The sequence below is a fragment of the Rhinolophus sinicus genome, chromosome 3, assembly GCF_057876585.1.
Source record: "Rhinolophus sinicus isolate RSI-liver-muscle chromosome 3, RSI-T2T, whole genome shotgun sequence".
NCBI lineage: Eukaryota > Metazoa > Chordata > Mammalia > Chiroptera > Rhinolophidae > Rhinolophus > Rhinolophus sinicus.
Genome location: NC_142503.1, coordinates 1,016,101 through 1,043,542, shown reverse-complemented (window position 1 = coordinate 1,043,542; position 27,442 = coordinate 1,016,101). Strand labels below are relative to the sequence as shown.

Genomic DNA, 27,442 nt, shown 5'->3' with positions numbered 1-27,442 from the left:
TGAGCTGTGCCTGTACGTGAGGATGGGACACGCTGCCAGCCCTGAGCGCAGGCCGAGGACGCGGCCAGCTGGAAGCTGACCTTCCTGTGATGGTGGACCGCACAAGGTGCCCCAGCCCTCAGCCTCATGCAGGTTCAGGAGTACTTTCTGAAGACGACGCCACATGCACGGAGGCCCATCTCACGCATGGTGAAGGCTGAACAAATCCTGGAGATGTGGCTGCCACACATCATGGGACGGACAGTCTGCACACTCTGAGGTTGCGCTCAGTAAGCAGGTGGTCAGGAGCTCCTGCCAGCCTCGGGGGGCCTGTGAAGACCCTCTTTCCAGAGCAGACTGTTCTCAGTACCGACGCTCGTGCTGCAGGCGGTGGAGCAGCCACCTTGAAACCAGGGCTGAGGGAGAGAGGGTGGGCAATAGGGAGCCCTGCTTCTGAAGGTCTGACGTTATTCCCGTTGAAACTCATTTTATCAGATGTTAAAGAAAATACAACAGAAATCTGCTTGAGAAAATCTAATAATTTTCTCTATTGGGCCGACTGTACACACTTTTTATTCTTTCCCCAAGCAGAGTCCCCGCCACCACTTTTCTATGTAAATTCACTGCATAGAAAATCAACATGCACAATATATCATAGTGAAAAATGCTCAGTGATGGAAGGAGGACTTTGGGTGATGAGCATACAATGCAATATATAGATGATGTATTATAGAATTGTACATTTGAAACATATGTAATTTTACTGACGATTGTCACCCCAATAAATTTAATAAGGAAAAAGAAAGAAAGAAAAATGCTCACGAACCATACCCGAGTGCTCCCAGTGACCGGGGGCCCTTGGCCACGCGCTGGTGCAAACCGTCTCCCTCTCCCTTGAAGCCCATTTTGCAGTGGCACCTCCACCACAGAGCAGGGACGCTTCCCTTCCCACACTAACCAGCTCTGGTGTCGTCCAGGCGCCATGCTGAGCACCCCTTCCTCAGCCCCCACCCTGCTGCCTGATGTCCAGCCCATCATTCACTGGGTACAAACGTGAAACCGCTTAAACAAGACACAAGTTCCTCCTCTCTCAAGTCAGAGGCCAAAGGCAAGAGTCAGTGCAGCAGGACGGCTGCTCTAAGGACTGCCACCTCCCAGCCAGCAGGGAGGGGAAGACCGGAAGTGCAGGGCACGCAGTTTCCTGCTGAGTCAGTCACAGGGAAGCCACATGCACGGCAGGAACTGTGTCTGTGGCCCACGCTTAGCAGGAAGGGCGGCTGAAAGGTGACTGCTCACTGGGCTACAGCTCTAAGCGTGGAGAGGAAGTGTGTCACTGAAACAAGGGGACCATGGGGGCTCGTGGGCGACGAGCAGGTCTGCCCCCCGCTGGACGCTGGAGGGCTGTGAGCCTCTGAGAGCCCCTCTGCCTCCAACCCAATCGCATCGCCCATCAGTCACTCACATGGCCTCCTGGGCTGAATCTCATCACACCTGTCACGGAAGTCAGTACACAGTGTGGAACCTTTGGTAAGGCTGCTGACAAGTGACACGACGAACACTCACGCCGCTGAGGCTACCGTTTTCTACCACGGGCTTTCACTATTAAAGAGTTTTATGCAAAGAACATAAAAATGAGTTTCAGATCGATGTAGTGAAAATATTTTTAATGAGTGATACGAGGGAACGTGGTCACTGCTACAGAGAAAAACTACCGATCTCTGCCTCACACCACTAATAAAAACACATAAACTCCACATGGATCAAAGGCCTGAATGTGAAGATTAAAATTAGAAAAATAGAAGAAGAATGAGGGACACAACTATAAAACAAAAATAAGTAAGTAAATAAATAAAGGGAAAATGATACATTTGACTGTATCAAAATAAAATACTTTGGTTACACAATAGACAAATAGATACCATTAAGTATTATTTAACATTAATATTAAAATTAATTATTGAATTATCAAATGTTAGATAAAATACACAATAGGGATTCTTTAAGCTATTATTTGCATTAATATTATAATATTAAATAGAAATAAGATTTCAGTTTTCCAGGACCCCACTAGAATCTCTCTGGCTCTCTGTGCATTCGGACTGTGGTTGAAAATGCTAAGTTCCATCATTAGTTTTCTATAAGCTCTTCAGAGCTGTCAGAACCGTCCTCTCCCGCCGCGGCCCTGCTGTCCTCGCAAGTGGCAGTCAGTGTGCCAGCAGGTTTGTCTCCCCAAGCCCTGCCATTCTCGGACACCCCAGACCAAGCGCCACATGGCGTGGCCGCTCGAGCAGCCCCTGGAGAGGCCCCCAGGGCCACAGCCCTGCCTCCTGGCACAGGGCCACCAGGGGCTAGAACTGTTCAAAGGGGAGATGCCACTTCTAAGTTAAGAAAGCTTCCTGAAAACACCTGTGTGCTCCCGATATGGCACATGGTATTGCTTCCAGCCTCTACTGGTTTTACTGCTTTCCCTTTAGAATAGTGTTTCCGTCTGGTTGCTTTTTCTGTATTGCAATTCTTATGATAACATGTAATTACATAATAATAATACACAGTTATCATTTATAATTATGTAACTTACAATTATTGTATAATCACATAATAATAATATTCACTTACATCATAATGTTATTAATCAGACTTGCAAAAGAATCGCTGTATCTGCCAGAAAGGACAGGTCGTGTCGCTGTGACACAGAACCCCATCCCAGTGGCTTAGAACAGCAGTTGGTTCCTGCTGTCATGGCCTGTCCCCCAGGTGGGCAGTCAGGGAGCCTCCACGCTCTGACCCGGGACAGAGTGGAGTGCTCACCGGATCTGAAGGCTTCTGGATGGCAGTGACGCAGGACCTTCTGCTCACATCTCATTGGCCAAAGACAGTCACAGGGTCACACGTGACTCCCAGGTGGCAGGAAAGTGCAGTCTGCCCTGTGTGCAGCCGGAATGGGCCCCCAGCGCTGGCCAGCAGCACTGACTGCCACAAGCATGTCACCAAGTCACCACAATTCCCTGGCCAGAGACCATCGAAACAGAGCAGGCTGGAGACAAGACAAATCTATACAAATCAAGACCAGAAAGAGCCCAGCGTGGCCAGCGTGGCTGTGCAAACTTGTGCTGAAACCTCAGAAAGATGCAGTCACAGGACAGTCACCAAGGGCCCTCTCATCAGGGGCCAAGAGTGAGAGGGACAATCTGGACAGAATCTTGTCCAACGAGTGAACCACATGAAACCTACAGGAAGCCCCAGAGTGCTTGAGAAAGGTGTTGCAGCAAAAACGCTGCCAGCTCGGACTGGGAGGGACAGAATGAGAACCAAAGTGGGGTGGTTGGAACCCCAAAACGTCCCGGCAGGAAGCAGGCCAATACAACTGAGCCAAGTGTGTGATTTGCTTCTGCCACAGCAGGCAATGATGAGGTACGGGAGAAGGGACAGTCCGTCAAAGAGATAAATGAGGCTGAGAGGTGGCCTTTCAGGGCACCCCTTTGTGATGGGTTGAATTGTGTCCCCCCCAAGATTCACGTGTTGAAACTCTTCTTTGTAAATGGGGTTATTGCAGATGTAATCACTTAAGATGAGGCCGTTAGGGTCCCTAATCCAACATGACTTGTGGACACAGAGAGCGATACACACACAGGAGGCGGCTGCATGATGGTGGGGGCAGAGATCAAGGTGGTGTGTCCACAAGGGACGCCAATGATGGCAGCAACCACCAGAAGCTGGAGAGAGGCCCGGAGCAGGCTGTCACCAGGGCTGCAGAGGGACCCGCACCCTGGTCCCCAACAATAACTCGCCGTGGTTTAAGCCATCTGTTGGATGAGTGTCACGCAGCCCCAGGACATGCCTACCCCCCCTCCATGAGAAAGGATGTCACCCGCTGCTCCAAGTCCTGTGCCCACCCGAGCCAGGTCCCAAGCACAGCGTCGAGGCCACTCTGATGTGTGTAGGGACCACGGTACCTTTCCAGGAACTGCTGTATCCCAGGCAGTGAGAGCGTCTCTTTCTGTCATTTTCAAACAGAAAACGAAAAGGTTGCTAAATGTAGATGTAATTTTGACTGAGTCACTGATCTGGATACTTTTAAAGTAAAACAGTAAGGATTTCTGTCACACTTTGAAGTTGGCTCTGAGCCCCCGTCCTGCTGCAGGGCGATTTTAAAGCCATTAAGAATGTGTTCCTTTTATCTACGGCCTTCAATTAATTGAATTTCAAAAATACTCTGAAATCGTGTTTTTATATATGTAAAGAAAGATCAGCTGAGTCCCAGCGGTTCCTATGTGATTTACTGAACGGTAATTAACAGCCGGAGCGTTAAGCTGGTCACTGCCGAGTGCCACCTGCGACTCTAAGGTTTACCGTGGAGCTGTGACCTTCCCCAGACGCCCGGAGTAGAGCAATGCTCTTCATTTCCAGGACTGCTTTGGATGGCCTTCCTGAGTCACCCTTCCAGGGGACACACCAGGGTGCAGAGGACAGCTAAATGCGAGGCCGGGTCCACGCCTTCCTCGGCTACAGAGGATGAAATGCTAAGCAGCCAGCGTTCAATGCTCCCCAACTTCATGTGCTTTGTCTGGGGGCGTCACTGAGCCAAGTTGACCACAGACTTCCGGGAACCCGACCGGTCATCACGCCAAGTCGCCCGGGGCCGCTCAGCCTGACAGCAGGTGCCCAGTGGGCAGGCGGGGTCCAAACAGACGGCTGACCTTGCCTGTGTGCCACTCCTGCCTCCGGTCTCATTTACTTACTGACCTGTGCAAATGCCATTCGGTATCTTGCCGCCTTCCACTTGGGCAAGTGTGTTTTGCACACAAACACAAGAGAAAAGCATGGTCAGTGAGAACGGTCAGTGGGCAGGACACCTGGGCTTCTTTTCATGGTGTGAACACATTCTTTCTCTGTGCCATTTCCAGGCAGGACAGCTGCCGCGTGCTGGTTTGACGGCCGCTGCTGTGTGGGCTGTGTACCCTTTGTTAAGAGCCCTCACACGAGCACTGACTCATGAGGTCAGGATACACGGTTACCCTGCTATCCCTGTAAAGACTGGCCTTTCTAAAAAGATGTCAGGGAACCCAGAACGATATTCACACTGCAGGGCAGTGCTACGTACTGTCACCGTTCTCGACAATTTATGGTAACTCCATCTCTCTCGTTCAGATGCTTTCCTAGAGGGGCTTTTGTGAACCGAGTCTGTGCTGGGTGAACATTGCAAGTTTAAACAAACAGACTACAGACATTGCCTGAATTAACAACCCTTCACTTCCAGTGACAGAAACCTCCCTAAAACCCGCTGGTGCATTTCAACGTCATACGCATAGACACGACCCCATATTCCTGAACTAAGGAGAAAGAAAAAACTTCCTGATGTTTGCTGGCTCAGCCTCCTTCCAACCTCACCAGGACGGAACAGCAGAAAAGAAAAATGAGACCCAAGGCACGAGGCTCCCTGCCCAGGCCACTCAGGTCGTCCTCTGACCCACTGCTTTGAAAAAGAAACAACTCAGACACTCTGCTTTCCCCAATTCCGTGTTTGGCACTGCACTAAGAAAGGGGACGGGAAGGGAGAAAGACGGCCCTGCAGCCCAAGGGCCAGCTGCGTTGAGAGGCTGGGGACCACCCAAAAGCCAGGAGCCTGGGGAAAGGTGCTGGTTTGCACTCCATGACCCTTGGATCTGGGCTGCGAAACACTGCTCCGCTGCTCAGTCAGGCCAAGGGACCCTTCCAAGGACAAGGGCATCTTTGGGACAGCAGTGCCAGTGGTCCTGAAGCTGTCTGCACTCGGGACCAGTCCCTTCGGCCTCCTCCTTGACCTGGGGAAGACCCTGTTGCCCATCCTGAGTCCCAGGGTGGGGGACAATGTGGCTGTGGGTGCTCGGCTGTGGCGGGCACGGGGCAGTGTCAGAGTCGGCCCAGTCAGGCCAGCACAGCAGCTGCAACCACCAGAGGCCTCTGCATGTTGCAGCAGCATCCAGGCCGGGGGAGGCTGCGGCAGCCTGGCCAAGCCCTGGGGCGCAGGGACGTTTTTTCAGATTGCACTCAGCAGCTCTGCCAGCAGAAAAAACAAAAGAGGGACTGAGAGAAGATGGATCCATCAGGGAGCAAGTGTGACCAGAGGTGGGGGCACGGCGAAGGGGGTGGGGCACTGTGGGCCTTGCCACAGCACAGGGTCTGCCCCAGACAACTGCTCTCCTCTGGAGGTGGCCGCAGCTACAGGCTGTCTTTTTGCTTTAATCACTCACTCTGATGCCAAAGAGGGACTTCCCCTGCCAGGCCCCTTGGCCAAGACCTGGGGTATTTCCGTCATTTCCTCAGCGCGGCAGCCTAGGAAGGTCTGGCAACATGGCAGGAGGGCTGGGGCAGTCCCCTGCCCCAGGAGTCAAGGGCAGAGAGGCAGAAGGGCTTCCAGTCACATGGCCAGGGGTCCGGGACAAGAGCAGGCCTGGCAGCGTCTCCATGCCAGGATGTTGAGGACCAGCCTTGGGGGTGTTGGTAAAGGATAGGCCTCCTTCCTGGGAGAGGGCGGGGGAGCCCCAAGGACACCTGCTGTTGCCCTGTCACGGACATCCTGGAGGACAGGGAGCCCTTCTGGCTGCCCGCTGCCCTGGGCCTTTCTCAGCCTCCGTGCTTCTCAGCGGTTTGCGGTTGTCCAGAGGCCTGAGTGAAGGTGCAGTTAGTTTATCTCCCAATCAAGGTTGGAAGCACAAACTGCCTTGCTTGTATCTTCAGCTATGACAAGAATCTAAGTCGCAGGTGAACTCTGCAGGAAGGAGGGACAAGCTTGTCCATGTTGGCCCCAGGGCCCTGCCAGGAGCAGGCTGCTTGGCCTGAAAGGGTGGGGGATGGAGGAAGGGGGGAGCAGGACCAGGCCGTCCCACCCCAGGTGCTGAGGGGCCTTTCTTCTACCTCCTTCCAGGAGGACTCAAATGAGGGCCCCCACTCCCTGAGGACACCCCCTCCCAGAATCCCTTCTGTCAGCCCAGGGAGTTGTCCCGTGGGCTATGCCTCTGGATGGATACCTGTAGGTCTGTAGCCCAGAGAGAGCCCACCTTTGTGTTTCCAGAGACCAAACTTCTGTCCTTCCCCAAGAAGCCCCAGGAAGCTCTGGGCTCAGCGCAGGGGCTGCAAGCCTGGGCGGCTGGCTCTCTTCCTCCCTGGCTCTGTTCCATGGAAAAACCCGAGGGGTGGGCGAGGCCTGGAGGCCAACACCATGCCAGCCTGGTGTTGGTGACGCAAGCGGGCATGCACCGCCTTTCCAGGGACTGCAGAGAGCTTTGAGGAAAAAAGGGGGGAAACAGCAAATAACTTTTTCAGACATTATCCATGACAACAAGCCTCAGATGTCATTGCACGACCACAAATCATAAGGAGAAAGCTCACGGTTCTTTGAAGTCAGAGGTGGGGGGAGATGGGGGAGACCAGGGTGATGGGTTCAGAGCTGGCTGCATCAGGGTCAGGGAGGATTGGTCCTGGGACCCAGGACACTGCCCTCCCTTCCAGCCCAGCCGCAGGCTGCAGAAGCCACAGGCTGTCGGTGTGGAGGTGTGTTCCCAGGCCAGAGTCCAGCCAGACCAGGTTCTGGGCAGTCCTGGAATCCACCACGCCAGGCGCCCAGTCCTGTGTGGCCACCTGGCCCCCAGCAGTTTCTGTTAGTGTGAACACACCAACGATTTCCTGATCTGCCGGGCCTGCTGCCCCAAGAACCCAGTGGGTGGAGGCCAGTGTGGATACCAGAAGAGAAGCTGGGCTCCCTTAGTGCGAAAGGGTTGATTGGGGCGGGGGTAGGGAAGAACGGGTAGCGCCTGAGAGCCAGGACGCCCAGCCTCTTGGGAGGAGCCGGCCAGCAGAGCCCTCAATCTGTCCTCCAGGGCAGGGATACCACCTTCAAAGGGGGACTCTGGGAACTGGGGCTGAGAAGGAGCGAAGCTGTCTGAGGGCAGGGCTCCTCCAGGCCAGGAGGCCCGAGGCCGGACTACCGGAACACGGAGAGGGCCCTGAGGAGCCCGAGACCCCTGGAGTAGTACAGCTGGCCCAGCTGCTGTCTGCTCAGTGTGTTCTCTGAGCCCCGAGACCCTGCCATTCCCTCCTCAGGGCGCCCCTCATCCCTGCTCCTACCCCCGGTGTACCCTGCGCGCAGGCCAGGCGGAGGGGAAAGTTGGCAAGTGCGCGGCGCCCGCGGGGGAAAGCGTTAATGGGCGGCCGGGTGGGAGCAGAGCGCTCGCTCGCCCACGTCACGCCGGTGTGGGCTCGGCTGACGACCGCGGCGCCTGGGGACGCCGGCGCGCTCGGCTCGCCAGGTGCTCCGCCTGGAAATGTCTCCATTAGTTGTCGCCTGTTCCCCGCCGGAGCGCGCGCACCGATCGGCCGCGCAGAGCCTGGCGGGCGGCCGGTAGTGGCCCAGCGCCACCGCAGGTAGGCGAGGTCCCCGCGCCCGCGCCCGCCCCCGCCCCGGGGCTCCGAGACCCCTCCCCCCTAACGGGGAGGCGGAGGCGGCGCGCGGCCGCCGAGGGGCGCGGGTGACGGCGACGGTGGCGTCTCCCCGGTGCGTCCCGGGCTGCGCGCTGCTCCCGGCGGGCCCGGCGCCCGAGCGGCGCGGGCGGGCGCGTCCCCAGCGCAGGTAGGGAGTGGGCTCGGCCGCACAAACTTTGCGAGGATCGCTCCTTCGCTGGAGGGCACAAAGTTTGCTGCTTGTGGGTGGAGGGTCTCTGGAGGCCGCCGTGTTTGCTGCAAGTTTCGGAAAAGGGGTGCGGGGGTACAGCGCGGGGCGCGGGGTCCAACCCGGGCCAACAGGGTCTGCGCGGGGACACCCGGACTGCGCACCTTCCCGGCTCCGTGGCGCCCTGTGAGCGCGCGGCGGGGACGCAGCAAAAGAGCCGGAGGGAGTCAGCCGGTACGCAGGGCGTTTCGGGGAGGAGGATTCAAAGCGTGCGCCTGCAGCTCGCCCCACTGGCGTCGCGGGAGATCCCAGAGAACAGGCTGAGAAGTGACCTGCCAACGACAGGGTTCGCGAGTGCGGCGCCACCGACATCCAAAACGCCTCCTAGCCCCTCACCCCGACAGGGTGTCCGCGAGCAGTGGGCGGGCACAGGCCCCTGAAGCGCTCAGCCCTACGCCTCAGAAAAGGAGGCCCCTGCCGGGTGCCGCGCACTCCCGCCTCCGCCCTCTGCCTGGGGTCAAGTCGGCTGGGCTGGGGGAATCCCCCCACCGCCCCCTCTGCTCCATGTGCGGGATGACTGGCGTGGCCTCGGGGAAGATTCCCGGAACTGGCAGTGCCGGGCTCCGCTGTGGCAGGAGCGAAGTCCCACCCGGAGCAGGAGAAGGTCAGGGCGCGGCCTATCTCCCTAAAGGCCCTCCAAGGTTCCGACGGCCCGCAATATCCCGTGGCAGGAAGAGCGACCCGCAGGCCTCTAGCATTTGGACCTCACCCGTCCCTCAGGCCCCCTCACCCTCGGCTCTTCTCGAACTCAGCAGGCCAGTGGGGACACCTGGTTCAAGCCCTGCTGCTGCCCTGTCCGTGGGGGACTGCGGGTTTCCGATGGGTCCTCCTCTCAGGTATATTTAGAACCGGGGTTCCCTCCAGGGACATGGGCTGAGCACTCCAGCGTCTATGCAGGTGCATTTAGCTGACCTTACCCGGAGGCTGAAGCTCCTGTTCCATTGCACTTGGAGGAAACCCGGTGCCTCAGCCCAAGACTTGGCCTTTCAGTGAAGGACACTCGATAGTTACTCCGGGATTATCTATGGGACAAAGATGGCTCAGAAAGTACCTGATTTGGGGCAGGTGGTCAGCGGGAGGTCGGGGTGTGCGCTGGTCTGGAGACCGACAGCGCTGACCCTGTATCCAGGATTGGCTCACAGGGCCTGGGGGAGCCGCTACAAGGTCGCAGGGCTCCTCAGGCGCCCCGAGCGTCCCCAAACAGGGTGGGGGGCCAGGTCCCTGTGCAGCTGGCCTGGCCCGGGCAGGAAGCGGAGGATGATGTTCAGAGGCCTGGGAAAGTGGAGTAGGTGAACTGGATTTCAGGATCAGGGAGAGAGGGTCGCGGGAGAAAACCCAGCAGGCCGGTGGGGCAGGGAGCGTGTATTTACACACTCAGGCTGGAAAGGAAAACAGAACAGTACAGTGATGGTCAAAGGCGTCCCCGAAATCCCTCCCCCAGAAACCCCCATGGAGGCTGTGCCCGCTGGCTGGGGGGGAGGGGGGCACGTAGCTCAGAAGACAAATGGTCTCGTGCTCAGAGGCGCCGTTTCCGGCAAGCTGTGGCCGAGTCTCGGGGAAGGAACGGTGGCTGTCAAGCCTGAGCGTGATGACAGCTGCCAGCCGGAGTCCCCCAGCACGGGCCGCTGGGATCGGGTGGTGGCTTCCTCCCCCGCCAGCTGAGCACTCAGGATGGCCCGGCGCTAAATGCCGTCCTTGCATCGGGACTCGTGCTCCCTGAGCCCTCAGCCCCCCTCGGCTGCTGCCCCTCTCGCCAACCGGCCACGTTACCAGGAGAGAGCGAGTTGTTTGTAAACAATAAATAATGGAAAGTAGGACGACGTTCAGCAAAAGCCTCAGCAGAAGCCAGAAAATGGGAAGGAGTTGGGAGGAGGGGCGGCGGGGGCGGGGAGTCGCGGAGGAGGCAGAGAGAGAGAGAGAGTGAGGGAGTCCTTCCTGCCGAGAAGCCCCGGTGGCTAGTTTCTTATTATTTACAGGAAGGTGATATTAGCAATTCAGGTGAGAAAGAAATAAACACGGCTGCCACGAAATCAATACAGAATTCAAAAACAATTATTAATGTCATTTGACTCGTGTTCTTTATATATCTCTCCTGGCTACAGACGCTAAACTGTCTGAATAATTTGCATGGAGCGGCTATTCATTATTTCTGATGTTTTTCCTTTGCAAGCAGCTCGGACGTGGCCGGCTGCGGTCCAACGCGATCGGAGAACTCCTATTTTCATCTGTAAATTAAAGCAATTACGCAGCAGATATTATATGATGCGTACTGTGGTCTCCAGATAGTCATCAATCACCTTCAACCGAGCTGTCAGAACGGGCAGATTTCGTTTCTGGGAGGCAGGCTTGCAGCTGGGGAGAGGGTGAGAACGTCATCATTAATTAGAGGGTGACCCTGGGGCGCTTCACAGGTCTGAACCCAGGAATCTATCCCAGCAAGTCTGCACAGCGCCGCCGCGCGTGGCTCCCTCCTGGCCGGCTTCGAGGCCGAGCCGGCGGAGAGCAGCTGGGGCGAGCCCGACCCCCTAGGGTCGCGGCGCACAAGGCCGGGAGCGAGTTCAGGGTGGCCCAGGCGCCCCCTTGGCGCCTGCGCGCTGGCTTCTGCTTTGCACTAGGGCAAGGTCCCAGATCCAGAACTGGCCGTGGAGTCCTGGGTGGGCACATGGCCCCCTCCCCAGACCTCTCCCTGCGCCTCCGTCAAGGGGCTGTGCAAAATTGGCTGGGAAGGGCGCCTCTGCCTGACGCCCAGCGCCCCCTCCTTGTAGCCTAGCCCCGAAGGTACCCGGAAGGAGCGAGCACAGCTGGAGGGGCCCCAAAGCTGAGAGGAGAAACCTGTTCCTCGGAGCGCTCAGGGGCGTCAGGCAGTCCCTGGTTTAGCCGCGAGGGGCTGGGGAGGCTGAGGGAGTGCGGCCACGGGAGGGGCGGGGGAGGAAAGAGAGGGTCAGGCGCCGAGCGGGAACCCACGGGGGGGGGGGGGGACGGAGGGCGGGGGCGTCCCCCGAGATTCGCTGGCCGAGAGTGGCAGGCCCCGCAGCGCTCGGGCTGCCGAGCCCCTGAGTGGTGCGCTCCGGGGAGGCCCAGGCCCCACACACCTGAGGGCGTTTTGGCCTCCAGATGCGGACATGGCGTAGCTGCATCTGCCTCTGGAACTACATTCCGGAGTAGGGTTCGGACTGGTGGGAGGTGCTGCGGCGCGGGGTTAGACAATGGTCGGGCCCACGCTGCTGCCGCCGCCTCCGCGGGTCCCGCCGGCGGGCGGAGCCGCCTTCCTCCCACCTGAAGGGGCGCAGAGAGCGGAGGTCGGCTGGCCGCCCGCGCCCGCGCGGGGCTAATTTTAACTGTTGATTACATCTTCATGAAGACTCAGTCGTGTGTCCCTCATACGTCTCATTTGTAATTGAGACTAATGGTTACAGTGAGGCGGGAAGGAGCAGCTGCTCATTAATTAATTTCTAATTAAAAGTGCCTCCCGTCCTCGGTGACTAAGGAGAAACGCCGTGCGTCGAGGCGATCTTGACTCCTCGGATGAAATTCATTTGTTAAAGCGCGGTGGCCCCTCCGCGCCCCGCCCGGCGGGGCCGCGGCCGAGGGACCCGCGCGTCTGCGGCCAGGCCGAGCTGCGGCAGGAGCTGACGTCAGAGCCTCGGCAGCTTAAAGCCGCGCACATCTCACTTGACGGGTTCGCGAGACTGGTTTTTTTTTCCTTTTTTGCAAAATATGTATTTGTGTCGCCGCTGCGAGGCCGGTCGGTCCCAGAGCCCCCTTGAGGCTCCGGATTGCGAAGCTAAAAGGGTCGCGGCAGCCGCCGCGGCTCACTTTCCTACCTGGTTAGAAAAGTTTGCAGAGCGTGTGGATGAATTAACTCGCCCTCCTGCTTCGCTTCCCCCAGTGCCTAGGAGCCGGCGGCCCCGCAGCAGTGGCCGAGCCACCCCGGCCCCCGCGCACAGGACCCCGCGGGCCAGCCCACCGGCCGCGGGCCGCGCTCGCCATGTCCTACCCACAGTTTGGATACCCCTACTCCTCGGCACCCCAGGTAAGGAGGCCCCCGGGGCTGGACACGCTGGCGAGCGGGCTGGGCTGTCTGCCAATCTGATGTCGTTTGCCGTCAAGCAGGCCCTGTGCCACACGCCCCGGGAAGGGCCGGGGTGGCCAGACACCGACGCGGGGCTCCCAGTTCCCGCGTAGTTGAACCTCCACGCAGGGCTCTGAGGATGCGCCTCAGGGGATCTTGGGCTCCCGGGAGACAATTAGCACAGGGCGGCTTGCAAGGCCTTGGAAACCCCCTGAGGAGGGTGTGAACACTCCTGGCCAGGACGGGCGGGCCCCCCCAGTGGCTGGAGGGGGCCAGGGCGCGCATGCTGGCGGATTACGGTAGGCCCCCAAAGACGTGGGGCAGGGCCTCCTGGGTGGCGCGGAGCGGAAGGTGGCCCAGGGCCCCAGCCTTGCGCCTGGGTGGCCCGCCCTTCCTCGCGGCCTTCTCTCCCCAGTTCCTGATGACCACCAACTCCCTGAGCACGTGCTGCGAATCAGGGGGCCGCACGCTGGCTGACTCTGGGCCTGCCGCCTCGGCTCAGGCGCCGGTCTACTGCCCGGTCTACGAGAGCCGGCTGCTGGCCACCGCGCGCCACGAGCTCAACTCGGCCGCCGCCCTGGGCGTTTATGGGGGCCCCTACGGGGGCTCGCAGAGCTACGGCAACTACGTGACCTACGGCTCCGAGGCCTCCGCCTTCTACTCGCTGGTAAGGGGGGGGGGGTGTAGCTCTAACCCTCCCTGCCACACCCCACCCTCCCCACCCCTCTCTTCGCCAACCTCAACTTCCCAAACTCCGGAGGCAGGGGCGTGAGGCCCCTGAACCTCGAACTGTTTGGGGGTGGGAGAAGCTTCCTTAAATTTTGCACCTCCTAGCCCGGTCCCTGGAAATACCACCAGCCCCTCCCCCACCCCGCCTCCCAGCGGATGGGCCGCCGTATTTAACGTATTATTGTTCTGGGATGGCTGTTAAGTTGTGATCAGATCTCTGGTTCCGCGGCAGCGGGCTCTCCCCTCCCCCGCCCCGCGCCTCCCCGCCCCGCGCCCTCCCAGTCACTCCGCGCCTTCCTCTTCCTCCCCTCCCAGCCTCCGCGACCCAGCCCTCGCTCCCCCTCCCTCCTTCGCCCCTCTCCCAGCCCCCCGGCTCCTCCCGTTTCTCTTCCCCCCTCTCCCAGCCCCCGTTTCCCGTCCCTCCCCCACCCTCTTCTTTTCTGGTGTCCCTTAGCCCCCACCCCACCCCTTCCTCCAGTTACACCCTCCTCTCTCCTGTCCCCTGCAACAATTCCCTGTTCCCCCGACACCCCCCGTCTTGATGCCCCTTCGCTGCCTGGGCACTAGGGACAGTCTGGGGACCCGGGCGAAGCTGAAGCAGCCAGAGGCCTAGGGGAGGGGCTCGAGCTGGGTGGCGTCCCGGGAGGCGCGACCCTGGGTGCCTGGTCTGCCACAGAACAGCTTCGACTCCAAGGACGCCGCGGGATCTGCGCATGCGGGCCTCGCGCCCGCCGCCGCCGCCGCCGCCGCCGCCTACTACCCGTACGAGCCGGCGCTGGGCCAGTACGCCTACGACAGGTGAGGGACCCACCTGGGCTCCTGGCAGCCATCTACCCCAACCAGCCCCATGCCCCCACGAACGGTTGGGCGGCAAGACGGAGGGCATTCCTCTCCGGGGGTCTGGCAGCGCTGACCAGGCCTCGGTTTCAGCCAACACCTGACAAGCCCCTGAGGCCGGCATTAGATGTGTTCCGAGTCCCCCACGAGGTCTGGACCCCTTGCTATGCTGTGGTTTGGGGGCGTCACATCTTGATTCCCAAGCCTCGGATGCCTCCCCACCCCAAGAAGTGTAGCCGGTGTGGTGCGTCCCTGCCGGCCCCAGCCCACTGCCCTCACGGCGGGAACCGGAGCGGGGAGTCCTCGCCCACTCGCACACAGCAGTCCGCGGCTTCCCGGAGCAACAACTACGTGTTTAACCGCAGAAAGCCGACGTCCGCCCTCTGGGCGTTTTCTCCCCATTGGCGCTAATGACCAGCACTGCCCGTGGGCGTTACATCATCTGGTTCCCAACTCTGTGACATGCTTTTCCGGTTTCCGGAATCAAAAGGGTAGGAGAGAAGCCCTGTGAAGGCACTGGAAGATGTGTCTGTCTGTGTAGAGTGACAGACACCTGGCCAGGCCCTGTGCCGGCTCCCCACCCTTGACCTCTCTGGCTCCCCAAGAGCCCAGGCTCCGTGTGAGTTTAATTAAATATAAATATCTTCACCCTCGGGCCAAAACCTGCAGTCCCCGCGGGCAGCAGCGCTGGATGGCCTGGGTCCGACCCAGGCCTTACCACCATAAACACACCCCCACCACGGGGACCGAGAACCTGCGTGGGCCTTGGTCAGGAGCTCCTCGCGACTGCCGGGGGGCTCCCTGGCCAGCGCCCCATTGGCCCGCCTGTCTCCAGGTACAGCACCATGGACAGCGGCACGCGGCGGAAGAACGCCACGCGCGAGACCACCAGCACGCTCAAGGCCTGGCTGCAAGAGCACCGCAAGAACCCGTACCCCACGAAGGGCGAGAAGATCATGCTGGCCATCATCACCAAGATGACCCTCACGCAGGTCTCCACCTGGTTCGCCAACGCGCGCCGGCGCCTCAAGAAGGAGAACAAGATGACGTGGCCGCCCAGGAACAAGTGCGCAGATGAGAAGCGTCCCTATGGGGAGGGTGAGGAGGACGAGGGGGGCGAAGAGGACATCCGGGAGGAGCCCGTCAAGAGCACCAAGAATGAAGGTGGGTAGAGGCTGGTGATGCTGGGGCGGGAGGCCACTCCTCCCTGTGCCTTCTCTGTGGATTCTGGGGTGCTGCTAAAGGCATTAAACCTTTGGGGGCCTGGGCAGTGGAAGGGTGAGCTGACCCAAAGGAAGCTGTGTGTGTGTGTGTGTGTGTGTGTGTGTGTGTGTGTGTGTGTGTGTGTGAGTGTGTGTGTGTGTGTGTGTGTGAGTGTGTGTGTGTGTGTGTGTGTGTGTGTGTGTGGTGGGGCCTGTGGTGGTGAGGTAGGAGCATGTCTGAAGAAATCCAACATCACGTTTAAAACATAGACACCCCACCCCCTTTGACTTGAGGCTGAAACCCACGTGCAAGTGTTGCCAGTGTGGGGAGATGAGAGGCACAAAGAAGCGTGGGTGCTCTTCCTAGCCCCAGCGCCAGGCCCCATAACCATGGGCACAGAGGTAGGAAGCACAAGGAGATGGGGGCCTGCTTAACCTGCCATCCTCTCCCTCCACTGGCCACGCTGTCTCTCCTGGGCAGAGGCGGTTGGCAAAGAGGAGAAAGATCTAGAGCTCAGCGACTTGGAGGACTTCGACCCGCTGGAGGCCGAGCCCCCGGAGTGTGAGCTGAAGCCTCCCTTCCAGTCCCTGGACGGTGGCCTGGAGCGCCCTGCTGCCACGGACGGCCCCAGTGCCCCTGGAAAAGAGGCCTCAGGTGCCCTCCGGATGCCCCTGGCCGCTGGTGGCGGGGCCACCCTGGACCAGGACCTGGAGAGGGCCCGGAGCTGCCTCCGGAGCGTGGCAGCGGGGCCGGAGCAGCAGCCGAGCTCCGGAGGTGGGCCGCAGGCCTGCGAGGCCAAGCTGGGCTTTGCGCAGGCTGGGGCAACAGCGGGCCTCGAGGTCAAGCCGCGCATCTGGTCCCTGGCGCACACGGCCACCGCAGCCGCCGTCACCAACCTTAGCCAGACTGAGTTTCCGTCATGCATGCTCAAGCGCCAAGGCCCCGCTGCCCCTGCTGCTGTCTCATTGGCGCCCGCCTCGTCCTCACCTGTGGCCCCGGCTTCCACCGGTACCCTGGACAGGCACCAGGACTCCCCGGTAACCAGTCTCAGAAACTGGGTGGACGGAGTCTTCCATGACCCCATCCTCAGGCACAGCACTTTGAACCAGGCCTGGGCTACTGCCAAGGGCGCCCTGCTGGACCCAGGGCCGCTAGGACGCTCGCTGGGGGCGGGCGCCAACCTGCTGACATCACCCCTGGCGCGCACCTTCCCGCCCGCCGCGTCCCACGACGCCCCGGCCACTGGCGCCGCCAAGGAGCTGCTGGCGGTGCCCAAGGCCGGTGGGAAGCCCTTCTGCGCGTAGCTCGGCAAGACCCCTGGGCCCAGGACAGAGCCAGTGCTCAGGCTGCAGGCTCCCACGTAGAAGACTTTCTCTACCAAGTTTCCAAAGCTAGGCGAGAGAGCAGCAAAGCTCAGGCCGCCCACCCACCTTGGAGGGAGGACCTGAACTCGGCCTTCGGGGACCACGGGTGAGCCCCGGATCTGTCTCATCAGGTCCGCCGGCCACCCTGGCCATTTCCAAACTCGGGGAACGGCGAGATCGGGCTGCTCCCAGAGCAGAAAGCAGCCGCTCTGAAGCGTAAAGTTTACGTCCAAAAGTTTACATGGAGAAGACCTTTGGGTCCCAGGCTTTGTTTGTGTCACTGTCTCCTGGATGTGAGGCGTGCCCGCCCGTGTTCCTTCCGAGGACCCCTCAGCCTGTTGACCTTCTGATGTCATCCTCAGCATATAACCCTCACCCACACACTTCCACCGAATCCACACGATTGCACACTCTTAACTCGATAAAATTATGTTTTTTAAATGTATGTTCACACCAATAATTGCCTGCTTCCGAGGCTCATATAACAAAATCAATAAAACCGAGTGATGGTGTTTGCATTGCAAAATGAACACATTTCCAAGGTAGGGGCTGGAGAACTCGGGGGAGGAAAGGTGCGGAGGCCCCGGGAGGAGTGGGGGCGGTGCTGACCCAGGGTCCCCAGGAAGTCGCTTGCAGGGCTCAAGACATGGTTTGGTGAAGCCATTTTTAAAAAACAGTCAAAACAAACTTTTAGGATTCTGTTACATTCCGCAATGGAGCTGGACGAGAGAACCACAACTTTAAAACTCTCCCCACTACCAAGCTCCAGCATTGTGAGAAAATGGGAGTTTCTTTGGCTAGATTAATTAGAATAGTTTTAAACTTCTACATTCCCTGGGACTGTGCCCTGGTGGGGGACGGGCGGGGACATCAATACCCAGAGGCCTTTCCGCTGCAGGCGGCCCACAGGCCGCGCTCTGCGACCGTGTGCGGCCTTCCGGAGCTCCGCCGGACTCCTAGCCCCGCCTCACCTGCCTCCGGGACCCAGCGCTCCGCGGGCAGTGAGCCCCCACTGCGAGCTGCGGCCCCGGGAGGGGGAAGCGCAACATTGGCCGCAGACCCGAGGCGGGGCTGGAAGGAAAGGCCTGGGGCGGGGGCCAGAGGCTGCGGGCAGGGCCAGGGTAGGGATTAGGGACCGAACCTGACGAGCAATGGGGGGCGTCGGGGAGGAGAGTGTGGATAGCAGGCTTTGTCCCGCCTCGCCTTGGTTTCTGCGCAGTGCAGACCCCTGCCTGGCTTCCCTCAAAAACCGGGTTCCCCCACCCCCAGCCCACCGTGCAGGCGCCGGGCCCGGCGCCAGGGCCCCTAGAAGGTGGCGTGAGAGCGCAGCGCGCGCTGGACTCGGGGCTCGCCCCTTGCCTGCAAGCCCTCTGCGTAAGGCCCTACTGGGCCTCATTCAAGTCCCAAGTGTCCCGGGGCAGAACGGGTCGGCCAAACAGCGAGACTGCAAGGATGGAGCAGCCAGGGGTGCAGCCATAAGGCGATGGTAGCCCTTGCCGGGGACGCGGACAGATTGACAACCACGGAGACGCCAACTGGAGACGCGGTCCTCACGCCGCTCCTATCGCGGACCAGCGGGCAACTTTGGAGGAACTCGCGAGGCTGGGGCTTTCTTCTGCGAGGGGCTGACCCGTCCCAGGCCCTGTGGGGTCCGGGCCGAGAGCGCTGGAAAGCGGACTTAAGTGGGATCCGGCCTTGGGGAGAGTTCACACAACCGAGAAAGGGAAATTTTGCGGCCAGAAGCCGGTCGCCTGGACTGCGGTGGCACCGGCTGAGACCCTGAGTCGGACCCTGATGGCGGGATCTCGGCCGGCTCCCCAACTCTGAGTGGTCGGACCTCGAACCCCAGACCCTGAGCAGAGGGAGCAGTCCCTGGACCCTGCGTGGGGACCCGCCACCGCGCCGAGTCTGCCCCGGCCGCTCGCGGTAATTGGATTGTATCCGCCCGCGCGCTGTCACCGTATTGACTTTCGCTTTCTTGGATGATATTATCGAGGTTCGGAAGCTCGCCGCTGATGTGCCTGTCAAAAGGCGGCGGCGGGAGCCCCCGGCCTGGCGAGCGAGCATCAGCCAAGATAATTTGAAGTGAAATTTTCATTTTGACAGTAAACCCCTCAATTTCTAAAGCCTCGGCGCTCCGAGAGCCCGCTGGCAGGGGGAGGCTTTGCAGAAAGCCACGTCTTAGACTGAAAAGGGCAAAAGAACTCGAATTAGTTGTAATAGATAAAAGGGCAAAAATAAAGAGTCAAGGGTACTTGACAGTAATAGCGAAAGTGGAGTCTCGGGGGAGACGCTGAGGCAGAGGCTGGGGCTCCAGGAATTGTAATGCGTCCGCCCGAGCGCCCCCACCCCAGCCCGAGACAAAGCCAGGCATTTTCAGCAAAAACAAGGCTTCGAGGACGCGGGCGGTGGTTGTGGATGCAGACGTCGCGGGACAGAGCGGCCTGGCCCCAGGCTGCGGCTGCGGGGTCGCGCGGGGAGGACCCGGCGGATCTGATTCCCGTCTCTCCCCGAGGCGGCCCCGGGCTGAGGCACCGTGCGCGGCGCGGGAGCCCGTCTGTCCCCGACGCCCAGACCAGGCGATCCCACACTGCAGGAGACGCCAGTTCTCGCTGGAGCTGGCTGACTAAAAGTGGTCTATTTTATTAAACTGCAAAACTGTGTGAAATAAAGACATCAAGTGGGGAGAGGGGATTCAGCCACATCCCAGGGCGACTCACCCAAAAGGACGCCCGAAGCTGGGGCTGTCACTTCGCCCCACACCCGTGACCTTTGGGGGCACACTCTGGAAGATTCGCTTTATGCACTTTACCCGCCTTCTGGCGGATCTTCCCGGGGTGAAGGGGTCAGGCGTGGAGGGCCCCGCGGTGGGGCGGGTGGCAGGGCAGCGCCAAGGGTGGAGGGGCGGGCGGCGAAGTCGAGAGGACGCGGCAGGGAAAGGTCGCTGTCCCTGGGCGGGGCCCACTTCACTCCCAGCGCGGCTGTCAGCCAAGGAGCTGGGGACCGCCGCGCTCAGCCACTCAGGCGTGGCGAATTCAAACACGCCAAGGAGAGCGCTAAATTAACGGCGCTCTTTACATAGAACCCAAATAAAACTGTAATCAGCGGCGCGTTACTTTTCATTAAGCGCGTCTGACAGCCCCAGATCCAGAGCCGACAGGGGAACAGGCGCGGGAAATATACGGCTCGGCGCGGGTCTAAGATAATTCCTTAAGCTCCATTAACAACTCTTAGCCGCGGGAAATGGGCTCCCGCAAACCGTCTCCAAATCTAAAAGCTTTATCGACCCTCCACCCGCTGCTGATGGTTCCATTTTTTTCTTTTTTTCTTCCTTTCTTTTTTTTATAACTTAAGGGAGAGACGTCCAGCAAGGTAATAGAGTTTGACACAATATCTTCTTAACTAGAGAGAGACGCAGAGAAGCTGGCCCTTAAATGATATTTAAAAGGCAACCAATTAAGATTTAAAGTGGTTGCCTCCTGAGACTGTGCTCGGGTCATGCCGCCTACTTTTCCCTGGGCACGCCTGCCGGCGGCACCACTGCACACAGCCTGGCGTCTCTCTCCCTCTGTCTCCCTCCTACACCTCTCTCTCTCTGTGTCTTTCCTTTTCCTCTCTCTCTCTCTCTCGCTCTCTCTCTCTCCCCCCCCCACCCCCCAAAGAGACTAACAGGAGAGAGGCAGCAAGCTTTCTCAGTGCTCCATTCCTTTCCACTGGTCACCTGTTGGAACAAGCAAACTGTCTCCTAAGGCAGATAATAGCAGATTAAAGGAAACTGAGTCTCCTGCAGACTACTAGCTGACCACGTGGTTCCTGGGTGCTGGGGATGAGGGGCTGTCTAGGGTGCTGGTTTCCCAAGCTGCAGACGCTGGGGCAACGGAGGCAGAGGGATCTCCCCCCTCCCCCAGGCCAGCACTGCTGTCTTCCGACCAGTGTTCCAGGAAGACGCTGAGTCCTTCCTGCAGCTCAATGGAAGCCCTTCATCTGGGGTCAGCCGCTGTCCCTTTCAGCTGTCACCTCCCTTAAGGTGATGGTGGGCTGAGCATTTGTTCCACTGACGCCAGAAGCCCTTACCCAGGGCCAGGGCCACATCCCGGGAAAGCACGGAGGCCCAGGGAAGGAAGAGAGGTGACCTTTCGATTTGACCTGCCTCAGCCCGGCTGGAAGGGAACAGGAACAATGGGGCCCTAGAGCGAAGGAGGAGGGAGGGCAAGAGGAATGGGAGAGGAGGGAGGTGAGGGGAGCTGAAGGGGAACCTAGAAGAGGGTGAGGGGGCCCACCTTCCAACCTGTCCAGCATCAATTTTATGGAGAAATACTTGTGAAGAAAAGCACCCTGACTCTTGGGGTGAAGGCGGGAGGTTTCTCTGAACTCCTGGGGACAGACGGGCCCTCTGCTCATGCTGCCCGGGTGAGCCCTGAGCCCCGGACATCTCCACCTTTCTGTTGGGAAGGAGGGGTGGGCATCTCCTCAGGCTCTCAGTCATCAGCCAAGCCTCCTCTGGACTTCAAGCCTGGACTCAGAATCATCAGAGAAGGCGCCAGGACGTCCTTCTGAGGACGTCTCACTCCAAGGGTGGGGTTCAGGGAGCAGAAGCCCCACCCACTAAGAGCCTGAGGGCTCAGACTGAACCCCAGATGTAGGAAGGTGCTCAATGGCCAAAGGGAGAATTAGACCAAGGACGGGCTTTCCGCGCTTGGCCAGGCCCCTCCGCCACGTGAGGTAGCTAAAGCTGCTACTCCCTGCACCCATGGTGATTCTGCTTTGGTCTCGGTGACGTGGTTCAGGTGTGGATGTAGGCCAGGTGATTAGGGACGACCGATCTCAGGGGGAGATCATGATAATAGACTGGGGCTTGTTATCGTATGGAGCACGAAGCACAAGCTGGTGGGGTTGTGTGCACAGTACTCAGGTCCCACGGGTCCAGGGCTGGTGGTGCCCCGGCTGGACCAGAGGTTCTGAGTGGCAGCGCTGGCCAGCCAGGCTGGGGCAGAGCAGGAGACGTCCCTGTGAGATTCTGGAAGCCTTTCCAGCAGAGGCAGCACATTTTCTGTCCTGTCCCTCGCCCTGCTTCCCTAGTCCTCTCTGGGATGAGGCCCTGGCTGTGTCCTCGAGCACGAAGGGGCCACAGTTGGCGCTGCTTGGGTCTCAGTGAGCAGGTCAGATTGTGACAGACACAGCAAGAAATGGGAGTCCTCCAAGGTGGAGGGAGGGGATAGTGGCCAGGGCACCCCAGGGAAGATACAGTGTTCATTTTAACAGAGGACGTGGGGTTAAGGTAAGGAGAGCGACACCAAGGGAGTCCGCCATGGGGCCGGATGGGGAAAGCCAGTGGGGGTGGGGGGTGGGCAGTGAGCAGGGGGTCATTTGCATCAAGTCATTTGCTGCAGCCCCAAGGAGCAGGATGTCTACAGTGGCCCCATGCAGGCAGGTGGGGGCTGCTCCTTCAAATTTGGAAGGTCCCCCTGTCGTGGGGTAGCTGGAGATGAAAGTAAAATATCCAACAATCACCAGAATGAAGGCAGCAGAGACAAACCCCACACAAGGGGAAGGTGGTTAGGTGTGATGGTTTAACATGTTAGTGACCTAAGTGGATATGGCAGGAGAATCTTGTGTCAGGAAGACTCAGAAATAAGCTAATAAAATGAGGGACATTTCTGGGAACATAAATACAGGGGACCAGTGGGTGCCACAGTGCAGATCTCACTGTGCTGACTCAGCAGGGTGCATGGCACAGCCTGCGGTCACACCTGTGCCAGACCTGGACCTGGCACCTTCCGTGAGGGCTGGCAAGCTCAGGGCTTCTCTTCTCTCGGCTCCAGCTGCACTGCGACCTCCCCAGCACCAGTGGCAGGATGGGGAGAGGTGGAAAGTGAGTGCAGGAGAATGCAGGGTCCCAGGTATGTAGACAGAGGAACTGTGGGTGGGAAGCGTGGCCCCTGGGCAAGGTTTGGGGCTTGGGAAATCTGAGGAGAGGCCACCCACTGTGCAGGTACTGCACCTGTGCACAGGCACACTCAGACACAAGGCCACGCATGCACGTGCGTGTTCCCACATACACACACAGCATGTACGCACTCACACATGAGCCCCCGTATACATGCATGCTCACAGGTATGCACACACTCATACATACACTGGGGAGTTCCCGCTGCTGCCAGGCAGTCCGAGCCGGGGCACCTTGGTGTCTGGAGCAGCAGCAGCAGGGCAGAAGAGGCAGAGGTGAGGGAGAGAGGGAGGGAGGGGCACGCAGGGCCTCCCTGGGCACAGAGCTTGTCCACGCAAGCGCCTAAAGAGGGTTTTGTTGGGGGGAAGGACGCAGGAGAGCCCTTGTGGAGTCCGGGTGCCAGGACTGCACCTCTAGACCAGAATCTCATCCTCTGACCCAGGCGGGATGGTTGGGTAGGAGGGAAGAGGGACAGGGGAGCAGCACACAGTGTGCCCAGGGAGACAGTCTGTGGGACAGTCCAGCCTGTCCCCAAGGAGCTGTAGGCCAGGCCTGCCCCCATGAGCCTCTTGTGTACCAGGCAGCACTGCCCTGGGCATGTGGCCCTAGGGTGGGAGAGACGCCCTCCCAGCCCCACCTGGCCCTGGGGACCCCACCCCCACACTGCAGCCCGAGAGTGTGTAACCCCACCTGGCCTGGAATCCCAGAGTAGACCCTGACTTCCCTGCTCAGTCCCAATGTGCCTTTGCATGTCCACGGTGGCCTGTCAGCAGGGAACAGGGCCTGTCCCTCACACAAGTGACTCCATTCACAGTCGGATTGCAAATGGGGCCTTCATTAAGGAACTGAAGATGAAGACTGTCTCCCGGGGACATTAGCCCAAGTTCACGACAATGAGCCTGCCTTCAGCTCCCGCCCCGCAGCAGCCCTGGGCTGGGCGACAGCATGTTCACGCCAGGCACACAGGCACAGGGCGGTCCCAGCATTGGGGGCAGACACTTCTGGGGGGGGTGACACCAGTGCCCCCACACGCTGTCATTGGCGCCTCTGGGCCGTCAGAGTCCACTGCCGGTGGCTGCGGGCCTCTAGTGGCTCCCCCCTTTCTGCTGTGGCCCCGTCTTAGTGACCATGTAGCCGGGAAGGGGTGGGGGGACACTGAGGACTGGGAGAACCTCAAAATTTCGGTTCACACGTGACCCTTCCTGCCTGGCACTTGTGCAGTGAAAATCGGCTGTGTGCACAGGCAGACGTGGGACGGCCCCTGGAGGTTGTTCCAGGGACAGACAGACGTCAGGCCAGCCAGGGAGAACAGGACTTCAGAGAGGGACTCTGCGTTGGCAGCAGCTTCGGGGACGGGGCCCACTGTTCTCAGGAAAGCAGCCACGAGCATGATGGCCTGGCCAGGCCCCTCCAGAGGGCCCTTCCTCTCAGGACAGCCCACCGTCCACCTGCTGAGCCGGCGGAGGATCCCCGGGGGTAAACAGTGAGAGTGGGCAGGGAACCTGCAGCCGGGGAAACCTGCCCACACGCATCCATCTCCATCCTGCTGGGCCCTGCAGGGCTGAGGGGCACCGTGCCCTGCTGTCACCTCCTTGTTTTCTCACTAGTATCCCAGCCTCGAGAGTCCCTCGTTGTCCTGAAGCCCAGGGGAAGCAGCACACAGACGTGTGCCCTGCAGGCAGGGGACACAGAGTTTGAGGACACCGCCAGCAAGGCTGTCACCGTGGGGAGGGACCACAGCGCACTCAGGCATCCCTGCTGCCCCACACGGAGCCACCCCCCACCCAGTCCAGTGTGCTGTTCTTACCTTGGTTCCCTTCCCAAACGGTTCCCTCCCCACCACTGCGGGCGCAGGTGGCGGACTAGGCTTTTAACTTTCCACCTGTGTCTGTTGTCCAGAAGCATCAGGCTGCCAGGTGTACAGGTGGTCACAGGTGGAGGCCGGCAGGCGGCTGTGTGCTCCCTGCTCTTCATTCCAAGGACCCTCTTCCTTCCCTCACGACACAAACCGAGCGGTTGTTTCGTTTCCCATCACCTGCTTCTGGAAGTCAGCGAGCTTTCATTTTACATTTCTGGTTTTGAGCACAAAATAAGTTATTACACTTGACATTTAACATGTCCTTCCTTCATGGAAGGCGCCATCCCTGCTCTGAGCACCTCTGATACAGACGTGCCACTTGGGGAAATCTAAGAATGTGTGGCACAGGAGACAGACTGAGCAAGAGGCAAATGCTCTCGTTTCCCAGTGCATCCCACTTGCCAGTAAGCTCATTTCAAAGCACTGTAATTGTATTTAAAATAGATGTTGGTTTCCCAAAGCCAGAATCGCAGAGGAACCCCGGCTCGCGGGTGTGCCTCTGTGCCTTCCCCACCTGCAGCCTTACCCAGCGCTTGTGCAGGGCAGCGGACTCCCACCTCTTACACCCGCCGCCACCTGGACCTGCCCCTGGCTTTTGGCAGGTCTGGGCAGACAGTGGACGAACCATTGCAGGATCGTGAGAGGCCAGTAAATAAACATACTTAAAAATCAAAGCACTGTGTCATTTAAATGTAGGGGATACAAACATAAGGGAGAACCGTGGAGAGCGGTCCTCACTGCCCCGAGTCCCCCCACAGCCCCCACTGCCCCCCAAGTCCCCCCACAGCCCTCACTGCCCCGAGTCCCCCCACAGCCCTCACTGCCCCGAGTCCCCCAACAGCCCTCACTGCCCCCCGAGTCTCCCCACAGCCCTCACTGCCCCCCGAGTCCCCCCACAGCCCCCCGCCATCCCCATCCCCTGCAGCCCTTGCTGAGCCCCTGCAGCTCCAGCACCCAGCTTTGGTTCATAAATCTGCATTTTCTCTTGTCCCCTCTTGGGTTTCCAGGGCCTCCCGCTCACCAAGAGTACTTGAAAAGGGACATAATTAATGTGCTGACTATAAGGTGACACCAACAGTCTACAGCACCAGCTATTACCCTCCTGAGGATCTTATGTTTAACGAGGCAAGTTAGTAAAGGAAGAGAGCGTGACGGGGTTCCAGCCCCACGTGTCACGTGTGACGTGTCACGGTCGCTGTGACACGTGTGCATGGCTCAGCACACCACCTTGTCCCAGCACACCAGCAGGGCTTGGGGACCCCTGGTGGGGTGTTGGCGCTTTCGGACAGCTGGTCCTTGTCCAAACGATGTTAGTCCAAACCACATGCAGGGCTGTGTCCCACGCACATGCCTCCGGGAAAATAGGAAGGAAGGAAGGAAAAAAGCAGGGCCTCGGCCCTCGTCCAGGCTGGGTCGGCTCTGCCCTGTGTCCCTGTGCACCACCCGCCACAGTTCCCTGAAGGGCCCTGGTTAGTGTGTCCTCACAGGGGCTCCAAGAGGGGGGGAGCAGAAACAGAGGAAGCCTGGCTTTTCAGCAGATGACGGAAGAGAGCCGGCAGGCTGCAGGACACCCTGAGAAATCGGCGCAGTGGTCTGCAGACGCCATGCTCGGGGGGCAGGCTGACCCCGGAGCGCTCCCAGTCCCAGGCCACAGCCTCCCAGCTCTCCCGCTTCGGGGGAAGTGTGGGTTCCTCTGTCCTGGCCCACCCGTATCAGGCAGCGATGGTCATAGCTGCTCATCCCCGGAACAGAAGCCCCAGGACAGAAATCTGGAGTTTCCTGATCTGATTAGACTGAAAGGCATTAATGACCCTGTTGTCATAGTAACCAGAGCAGGGGGGCCATAGCCCACATAACAAAATATTTACTCACTGTCCCCTGTGCGCATGTGGAGCTGGTGGCTCTTTAGGGCGAGGCTCTGATGACCAAGTGGCCTCTGCACACACCCAGGCGCTGAATTCCCACCCCAACCCCAGGACCAGACAGCCTCCGTGCAGGACTGGAGGAAGCCCTTATCTCCAGGAGCCCGAGGGTCACAATTCCTGGAAACTGAGATTCTCGAGATTCTTGGGCTGAGCCGCAGGCCGACTGGCAGGGCCCATTGACCCGCAGCCTAGGGGCCTCTGATGGGAACGGTGGGCTGGGAGGAGGCAGGGGGCAGAGTCCAGTGAGCTGCACACGGGGGACACTTCAGTTACTCTGGCATTTCCCACCACCCTTCCCATGTGGTCCCTCCTTGCCAGAAAGAACCCGTAGCTTTTCACCTCTCATCCCTGTGAAACCCAGAACCAGCCTTAAGCCCCAGGGCCTCAGCAACAGATACAGAACCAGGAGAACGGGCCATGCACACAAAAAGAACCACAAGATTTTACAATTTCTACTGACAGAGACATGGGGAAACTGCATGATCCTAAGGATGACAGGCCGGGCCGAAGGCATTGTGTTGGTTCCAGGAGAATGTACCAGCTTGGTCGCCCCGGTGCTGGCTCCACCGTGGGTTTGAGCAGTTGAGAGCAACTCTCAGTTCTTAACTGGGACAGAAAACATGAACTTGGTGGCTGCTCTTGTGAAATGAAGTCGGATGCTGGCAGGAAAAGACGCAGCGTCACTGGCTGGGCTCCCACTGCCCACGTCGGGCAGTGCAGACCACACACCCCTCTCCCGGGCCTGAGAGTCAATGGATAAAGACAGAACCTCCATTCTCAAAGACCTGGGCGCAGCTGTCCTCTGCAGACCAGCAGTGACGGTG

General features: G+C 59.5%; 1 protein-coding gene and 1 long non-coding RNA gene across 5 annotated transcripts; one reads left to right on the top strand and one right to left on the bottom strand.

The window, feature by feature from the left end:
• Positions 1-1,680: 1,680 nt before the first annotated feature.
• Positions 1,681-8,925, bottom strand: LOC141570744 (uncharacterized). The gene is made up of 3 exons (XR_012495207.2): positions 8,788-8,925; positions 7,017-7,239; positions 1,681-6,727 (listed from the first exon to the last, which is right to left on the bottom strand). It is a non-coding gene; the product is annotated as an uncharacterized LOC141570744 (long non-coding RNA).
• Positions 7,271-17,400, top strand: IRX4 (iroquois homeobox 4). Of its 4 annotated transcripts, none has more exons than XM_074329116.2 (6): positions 7,271-8,379; positions 12,573-12,716; positions 13,171-13,422; positions 14,161-14,282; positions 15,157-15,485; positions 16,005-17,400. In XM_074329116.2, the coding sequence occupies exons 2-6, from the start codon at positions 12,672-12,674 to the stop codon at positions 16,826-16,828; spliced, it is 1,572 nt and encodes a 523-aa protein (XP_074185217.2). In that variant the 5' UTR covers positions 7,271-8,379; positions 12,573-12,671; the 3' UTR covers positions 16,829-17,400. The 4 variants fall into 4 exon arrangements, with proteins under 4 accessions (XP_074185217.2, XP_074185215.2, XP_074185216.2 ...); XM_074329114.2 differs by lacking the exon at positions 7,271-8,379 and adding an exon at positions 8,407-8,584; XM_074329115.2 differs by lacking the exon at positions 7,271-8,379 and adding an exon at positions 8,407-9,519.
• The last annotated feature ends 10,042 nt before the right edge of the window (positions 17,401-27,442 follow it).

Coding starts and splice junctions, on each gene's coding strand:
- IRX4 (XM_074329116.2), top strand. CDS start 12,672: ATGTCCTACCCACAGTTTGGATACCCCTACTCCTCGGCACCCCAG. Junction 14,283..15,156: donor GGCCAGTACGCCTACGACAG/GTGAGGGACCCA, acceptor GCCTGTCTCCAG/GTACAGCACCATGGACAGCG. Junction 15,486..16,004: donor CAAGAGCACCAAGAATGAAG/GTGGGTAGAGGC, acceptor TCTCCTGGGCAG/AGGCGGTTGGCAAAGAGGAG.